This window comes from Oncorhynchus masou, unplaced genomic scaffold (assembly GCF_036934945.1).
Source record: "Oncorhynchus masou masou isolate Uvic2021 unplaced genomic scaffold, UVic_Omas_1.1 unplaced_scaffold_560, whole genome shotgun sequence".
In the NCBI taxonomy this organism is placed as follows: domain Eukaryota; kingdom Metazoa; phylum Chordata; class Actinopteri; order Salmoniformes; family Salmonidae; genus Oncorhynchus; species Oncorhynchus masou.
Window position 1 is genome coordinate 70,015 of NW_027012018.1, and position 8,107 is coordinate 78,121.

The 8,107-nt window shown below is 45.0% G+C and overlaps 1 protein-coding gene across 1 annotated transcript; it reads left to right on the top strand.

The window, feature by feature from the left end:
- Positions 1-1,785: 1,785 nt before the first annotated feature.
- LOC135536119 (medium-chain acyl-CoA ligase ACSF2, mitochondrial-like) lies at positions 1,786-7,911 on the top strand. The gene is made up of 9 exons (XM_064962511.1): positions 1,786-2,260; positions 2,659-2,874; positions 4,860-4,936; positions 5,027-5,134; positions 5,270-5,421; positions 5,540-5,681; positions 5,841-5,951; positions 6,144-6,212; positions 6,349-7,911. The coding sequence occupies exons 1-9, from the start codon at positions 1,786-1,788 to the stop codon at positions 6,397-6,399; spliced, it is 1,401 nt and encodes a 466-aa protein (XP_064818583.1). The 3' UTR covers positions 6,400-7,911.
- Positions 7,912-8,107: the final 196 nt, after the last annotated feature.

Here is an 8,107-nt window from a genome sequence, read left to right on the forward strand (position 1 = left end):
TGCTTATCCCATGGTCTATGATGTGTCACGAACCGGCTCGACGTTCCGAACAAAAGGGAGACCGCGTAGAGACAAGGAATGACAGAATATAGTCAACTGAATACGATTAACAATGGTGTGTGTCATCAGTAGTGTGAGTGTTTTGCTTGCATACATGTGATACTGCTGGGTGTTGAAAGGTGCCAAAGCAAACAACCCAAATCTAGAAAGGTGCTTGCATGGAGTCTCATCCATGAATGGGGAAGTGGTGTATTTATCAACAATGACTAAATGATGTATACATTTCAATCAGGACTGACTAAACAGAATACTATTGTTACTGTATGGATGTATGAATCTTATAATCCGAGTACTGAATATGTGTGTAATTATAATCAAGAATCAGAACAGAGACTGTGTTCCTTGGTAGAAATGAATGAACTTACCGTCAGACTGGCTAGAATGCGTATCTTCACAGGGAGACCTTGGCCTGGTCGTAAATGATCTAAACCGGTGGTGGACGATGTGGGAAGGCTTGTGAACTCTACTGCCATTGTATCGGAGTGGAGGAAGGACAGTTTACAACCTATGACGTCACTTTTAGTTTATAACCTGTTGTAAACTGTACCATGATCAGTACTCTCGAGAATAAACGCTATTGATTGATTTTGAGACTGGCCTCTGTCCATTTTATGCAAATAAGTATCTTACAAATTCTTAGGAATGGGCAGAGTGTTTTAATAAACGTATAGGAATTTAATTCCTTTAACATTATCCTGGGACACACCCGGGCCCCAGGTGTGCCCCTTGTCGCTGACGACGCTCCTCCCACCGGCATCCTAATAAGGAATATGGCAAACAGTGGGAGGGTTGTCACAGACTTCACCCACCTCTACCATGTCACTCTGAGCTCTGTCAGCCTGTTGTTCTGTCCCCATATATACAGGTTTGGAACTAAGCATTGTAACTCTGCCTAACAACACATTTGTACATACCAACGTTTGGCATTATTACAGTTCTATTTATTTCAGATGTCTTTATGGCATGTTTAAAATGAAGAACCTGAGTTTTACTATTGTACATCAGTCCAAGATCACATATCATGATGTACAACTAGTTGTCCAGTCTGTTCGATAAAATGAAATAAAGGTATTGAAAAATAAGTACTGAAAGAGTTGTTGCACATCACTCATGAACCAAAACATAACAGAGCTTAGACTTTATTTTTGCTCTTGGTTTTATTGAAATATAGCAATATATTGCTGTAACAGACACAGAGCCTTTGTAACCAATCTCTCTCCAGCTGGAACCAATAGTCTGTCTGGGTCCCTCTGTCCATCACAGACCCAGTGTCTTCTCCATCTCCTCCCTCAGTTTGATCTTCTGGACCTAGGAAAGGACAAACACAGCGGTGATCAACACAGCCGTCTGTGCTGGTAGTAATATCATTCACCTGGATAAGTTGATTTGTTTAGTGTTGTCATCCTACCTTTCCAGAGGCAGTCAGTGGATAGCTGTCCACAAACACCACATAGTGGGGGATCTTGAAGTGAGAAATCTGGAACAAGTATAAAGAGTTACTCTTCTTGTTCACATAAGACATGTTGCCGATGCTTTGTAATGATGGACTGACCGAAAGACTAGTTAAAACGACTCCAACCCAGTGGGATAACCACTCCGCTGGGGTTTCCAGTCGGGGTCTCTGGCTCCGCTATGGTTTACAGTCGGGGTCTCTGGCTCCGCTGTGGTTTTCAGTCGGGGTCTCTGGCTCCGCTGTGGTTTTCAGTCGGGGTCTCTGGCTCCGCTATGGTTTACAGTCGGGGTCTCTGGCTCCGCTGTGGTTTCCAGTCGGGGTCTCTGGCTCCGCTGGGGTTTCCAGTCGGGGTCTCTGTCTCCGCTATGGTTTACAGTCGGGGTCTCTGGTGCTGCTATGGTTTCCAGTCGGGGTCTCTGGTGCTGCTATGGTTTCCAGTCGGGGTCTCTGGCTCCGCTGTGGTTTACAGTCGGGGTCTCTGGCTCCGCTGTGGTTTCCAGTCGGGGTCTCTGGATCCGCTATGGTTTACAGTCGGGGTCTCTGGCTCCGCTGAGGTTTCCAGTCGGGGTCTCTGGCTCCGCTATGGTTTACAGTCGGGGTCTCTGGTGCTGCTATGGTTTCCAGTCGGGGTCTCTGGTGCTGCTATGGTTTCCAGTCGGGGTCTCTGGCTCTGCTATGGTTTTCAGTCGGGGTCTCTGGCTCCGCTGTGGTTTTCAGTCGGGGTCTCTGGCTCCGCTGTGGTTTACAGTCGGGGTCTCTGGCTCCGCTGTGGTTTACAGTCGGGGTCTCTGGCTCCGCTGTGGTTTTCAGTCGGGGTCTCTGGCTCCGCTGTGGTTTTCAGTCGGGGTCTCTGGCTCCGCTGTGGTTTACAGTCGGGGTCTCTGGCTCCGCTACGGTTTTCAGTCGGGGTCTCTGGCTCCGCTACGGTTTACAGTCGGGGTCTCTGGCTCCGCTACGGTTTACAGTTGGGGTCTCTGGCTCCGCTATGGTTTACAGTCGGGGTCTCTGGCGCCGCTGTGGTTTTCAGTCGGGGTCTCTGGCTCCGCTATGGTTTTCATTCGGGGTCTCTGGCTCCGCTGTGGTTTTCATTCGGGGTCTCTGGCTCCGCTGTGGTTTTCAGTCTCTGGCTCCGCTGTGGTTTTCAGTCGGGGTCTCTGGCTCCGCTGTGGTTTACAGTCGGGGTCTCTGGCTCCGTTATGGTTTCCAGTCGGGGTCTCTGGCTCCGCTGTGGTTTTCAGTCGGGGTCTCTGGCTCCGCTGTGGTTTTCAGTCAGGGTCTCTGGCTCCGCTGTGGTTTTAAGTCAGGGTCTCTGGCTCCGCTACGGTTTACAGTCGGGGTCTCTGGCTCCGCTACGGTTTACAGTCAGGGTCTCTGGCTCCACTGTGGTTTTAAGTCAGGGTCTCTGGCTCCGCTGTGGTTTTCAGTCGGGGTCTCTGGCTCCGTTATGGTTTACAGTCGGGGTCTCTGGCTCCGCTACGGTTTTCAATTGGTGGCACCAGTTCATGATTTGGTTGCACCAATATCTTGTCACTCAATAGAAACATTTTATAATCTTGTTATAAAGTCATTCACTGTGGTTTACAGAGATGGTATGATTAAAGAATAACATTTTATCATCAAACATGTCCAAGCAGTAATGCATGGATCAGGTCATTTTCATCTACAACTTAAACTATTCGCTAAGTACTGTTGTAACCTCAGACAACATTTTCCAGAGAAGCCCCATTCCCAATTCAACCAACAGCAAAATCCTGTGACAATGGTTTCAAAATAATACACAATTAAATTAAACACAGATAACCCTTGCTAATTAGGAAGCTCTCTGATATGTTGTGATGGACTGTCATTATAAATGCTTCACGGGAACCTGGTCGAATTAGGTTTGTAGTGTGGCTAGCCACTGAATGGCTCTGAAGTCACCTTCAGCATGCAGTCAAAGCTACTAACCACTTTTGGACATAACTAGTGTTCTCAAATCGTATCCGGATGTCGACAGCAGATATGAGTTGAATCCATAATATGGCAAACTTAGCTGGCTTCCATACATTTTAGAGAAAACAAGTTATATTAAGTGGCTAGCTAACTAGCTAGCATTAGCAATGTTTGGTGGTCAATGAGACTGAGAGCTAGCTAACCAGCTGAGTTAGCTAACATTGTAACAAAATAATAATTTAGAAAAATCCTCAAAGGCTCTGGATTTCAGGAATCACAGTGACAAGCATTGGAACGCTGCGATTGGTTGCCCAACATTCTGGGGTGAAGCTTAGCGAAGCGTCAATTAGCTTATTGTTGCTATATTTTTTATTTTATTGTCAAACTAGGGCTCTGGAAATGTCAGATTTGTTTTGCTCAATAGAGATCCATTGGCCTACATGTTTGTGTGCACTAGCTAATAGGCTAATTCATTTGGGACTAATTCACCACTAAATGAAAACTGAAAACACATTAGCTAGACCGCTAACTGTGAATATTGCTGATGTTTAGCCGTGTAATTGATTAATTGCAGTAAATTGAATGCCCTAAAAACAATCCAGTGATAGTCTACTAGGACTCAGCGCCAACGTGTACCTCACGCTCTCTGCATCTCAAAGACATAACGGAAATGTTGTTTTTTTAAAACAGTGCCTGTCGCTCAATATTGAGAGTTGAGAAAGTGATCATACCCCTAGAAAGTGGAGACCTTTCCCCTCTTCAACTAACAACATGTTTTCAAAACTTATGTTTTTCATGCAACTGCATTTTGAAAGAGAGCATTTCTCTCTTCCACTAAATAGATAGTTGGAAGGAGAGGGCGTGGCTGGCTCATCACAGCAGCTGGCCCCGGCGAAATGGACACTTTCATGGCAGGACTCAATTCACTTTACTTTAGGCGTACTGCTTGACCAAGTCATGATTTTATCCGGCCAAAACAATAAGAAGTTTTGAGTGAGGTGACCAGCAGTTTTTCTACATCCACAGCCAAGTCAAAGGGTTGCAAAATGAGACTAAATGGTCTCTGTCTGGTGCCCTCCTTAAACAATCATTTGTATATTATGGATTGCTCCTAAAACAATCATTTGTATATTATGGATTGTCAGGCCTTTCATCCACAGCTCTCTATGAATTTGAGAGTGGTTACATGTCTCCGCCCCCATCCCTCAGATTTTTACAAAAACAGTGGCGGGGTGTCAATTTGTTTTATTTTGTTTTATCAACTGCAGATTGCCCCTTTGAATAGTAATATAATGTATTGGTAATACAGTTATAGTATTTGTGAAGGGTGGCGGTTGATTAATATGCTATATAAAGCAGTAGTATAGTATTTGTGCCCAGGATGGTGGTTGTGATTTCTGTTGTTGTGTTCCAGGGTTTATGAGTGGGTCTCTTTGTCCTCCTGAAGTCATGAAGAAACTCAAAACTGATATGAATGTCAATGATATGATAGTAAGTCCTTCCCATCTTTTTCTCTGTCTGTGTGTATAATATACTTTATCATCTGTATGGGGTAACACAACGTTCCCTTGGTAACATCAGATAGGCTATGGGACCACAGAGAACAGCCCTGTAACATTCCTTGGTTTCCTGCGAGACAACGAGGAACTGAAGACAGAGACGGTGGGATGCATCCTGAACCACACTGAGGTATCAAACACGTGAGAGGAGAGAGTCATGTGTCTAATGTCAGGCTCCTAATTCATCTACATGCAGTATGTGTAATGTTTATACTCCTCCTTCTTTAAAACACACATGAAACCCTACCTGTGTTCTCCTGGCCAGGCGAAGGTGGTGGATGTGTCCTCTGGAGAGGTGGTTCCTCTGGGGGACCCAGGAGAGCTGCTGATCAGAGCTTACTCTGTTATGTTGGAGTACTGGGAGGACCCAGACAAGACCAGTGAGGCTATCGCCAAAGACCGCTGGTACAGAACCGGGTAAGAAATGAGATGGAGAGAGAGAAAGAGACGGAGGGAGCGAGCGAGAGATAAAGACACACAGAGAAACAAACAGATGAAAAGTGAGCGCGAGCATCAACTGTGAATGTCTCCACAGTGACATAGCCAGTCTGGACAGGTTTGGGTACTGCCGTATAGTGGGACGTATAAAGGACATGATCATACGTGGAGGAGAGAACATCTACCCTGCTGAGATAGAGAAGTTCCTTCACACCCATCCCAACGTACAGGAGGCCCAGGTGAGAACCACACCCATCCCAACATACAGGAGGCCCAGGTGAGAACCACACCCATCCCAACATACAGGAGGCCCAGGTGAGAACCACACCCATCCCAACGTACAGGAGGCCCAGGTGTTTATTTTCTCTCCCTGTCCTGTCCACCCTCTTTCTCCCCAGGTGATTGGCGTGAGAGATGAGAGGTTGGGGGAACAGGTGTGTGCCTGTATCAGACTGAAGGAGGGACTGGACTGTAGCAGAGAGGAGATCAGAGACTTCTGCAAGGGACAGGTGAGACAGAGACAGGAAGTGACATGACCTGGGACGGGTGGGACAGAGACAGGAAGTGACATGACCTGGGACAGGTGCGACAGACAGGAAGTGACATGATCTGTGATTCGATCATTGTCAGGTTTAGAACTTCTGTTATATACTATGTTATGTTGTGTTTATAGCTACAGGCATCTGCTTCTACTGTTCCAGATTTCTCACTTCAAGATCCCCCACTATGTGGTGTTTGTGGACAGCTATCCACTGACTGCCTCTGGAAAGGTAGGATTCCTGACAGCGTATTTTCTCTGTCTTCATTCAGATCAGCAGCGGACCAATGTTCTGTATCATGTAATTGATAATCAGAGTAATTATACCAGAACAGACGACTGTGGTGATCACCTCTGTCCTTTCCTAGATCCAGAAGAATAAACTGAGGGAGGAGATGGAGAAGAAGCTGGCTCTGTGATGGACAGAGGGACCGAGACAGACTGGGCTAATAGCAACCCACGTTGAGCACCGTTGATCTCTCGTTAAACCATCAATAAGATCATCCGCACAGTGAATCTGAATTACAACCACTGACATTTAGTTGTGGCTGCTGCCAACATTTTTATTTTTTTACTATTTTGTCCTCTGGTGGGTAATATCTTCAGATTAATCACTTAACTATTTGACAATCATTTTGTTCAAATGAAATGAGGCATTTCCTTGTTTACCACAGAGAATCTGTGGCAGTTGACCCTCCACATGTTATGAATGGAAAGGTCAGGTTGGTGTACCTACTTGTATTTCCAATGTAATCCATTAATGAGTAATCCATCCATTAATATAATCCATTAACTTGCCTTTATAATCAAAAGGGGAACATACAATATCCCTGAACTGTCCACATCTAACATTGGTAACTAAATCAAGCCAATCATGATTTGAGTTAATATAATCTGTTTTCATTAAGGACTATGTCTCCTTTTTAAGGGTTGACTTAATATAATCTATGTAAAATGGCCGACTATGTGTCTTCTTTAGAACCACTAATGTTTTCTGTTCATTGCTTGTAGTCCTTCACCAACACACTATTCCACACAGTCTCAGCCATGTTTAGCTGAATCAGGTTAAAGAGGCCAGCCGGGATCTTAAAAACTGCCTGCGTTTTTCAACGTTCCGTTTTGATCTCACACATGGATAAAACACTACCTGTAACGTTCTTCAGGCGGAGAAAGCCACGCTATCCTGACATTCACCGCTTGACCTCGGCTTAATCTGTGTCCAGGAAACTGGCCTTAACTCTTCCACCTCTTCCAGAACTCTAGAACTATCATTTGGAGTGCTTGCTTATCCCATGGTCTATGATGTGTCACGAACCGGCTCGACGTTCCGAACAAAAGGGAGACCGCGTAGAGACAAGGAATGACAGAATATAGTCAACTGAATACGATTAACAATGGTGTGTCATCAGTAGTGTGAGTGTTTTGCATTCAAACATGTGATACTGCTGGGTGTTGAAAGGTGCCAAAGCAAACAACCCAAATCTAGAAAGGTGCCTGCATGGAGTCTCCTCCATGAATGGGGAAGTGGTGTATTTATCAACAATGACTAAATGATGTATACATTTCAATCAGGACTGACTAAACAGAATACTATTGTTACTGTATGGATGTATGAATCTTATAATCTGAGTACTGAATATGTGTGTAATTATAATCAAGAATCAGAACAGAGACTGTGTTTCTTGGTAGAAATGAATGAACTTACCGTCAGACTGGCTAGAATGCGTATCTTCACAGGGAGACCTTGGCCTGGTCGTAAATGATCTAAACCGGTGGTGGACGATGTGGGAAGGCTTGTGAACTCTACTGCCATTGTATCGGAGTGGAGGAAGGACAGTTTACAACCTATGACGTCACTTTTAGTTTATAACCTGTTGTAAACTGTACCATGATCAGTACTCTCGAGAATAAATGCTATTGATTGATTTTGAGACTGGCCTCTGTCCATTTTATGGAAATAAGTGTCTTACAAATTCTTAGGAATGGGCAGAGTGTTTTAATAAACGTATAGGAATTTAATTCCTTTAACATTATCCTGGGACACACCCGGGCCCCGGGTGTGCCCCTTGTCGCTGACGACGCTCCTCCCACCGGCATCCTAATAAGGAATATGGCAAACAGAGTGGG

Coding starts and splice junctions, on each gene's coding strand:
- LOC135536119 (XM_064962511.1), top strand. CDS start 1,786: ATGGTTTACAGTCGGGGTCTCTGGCTCCGCTGTGGTTTCCAGTCGGGG. Junction 4,937..5,026: donor TGAATGTCAATGATATGATA/GTAAGTCCTTCC, acceptor TGGTAACATCAG/ATAGGCTATGGGACCACAGA. Junction 6,213..6,348: donor CACTGACTGCCTCTGGAAAG/GTAGGATTCCTG, acceptor GTCCTTTCCTAG/ATCCAGAAGAATAAACTGAG.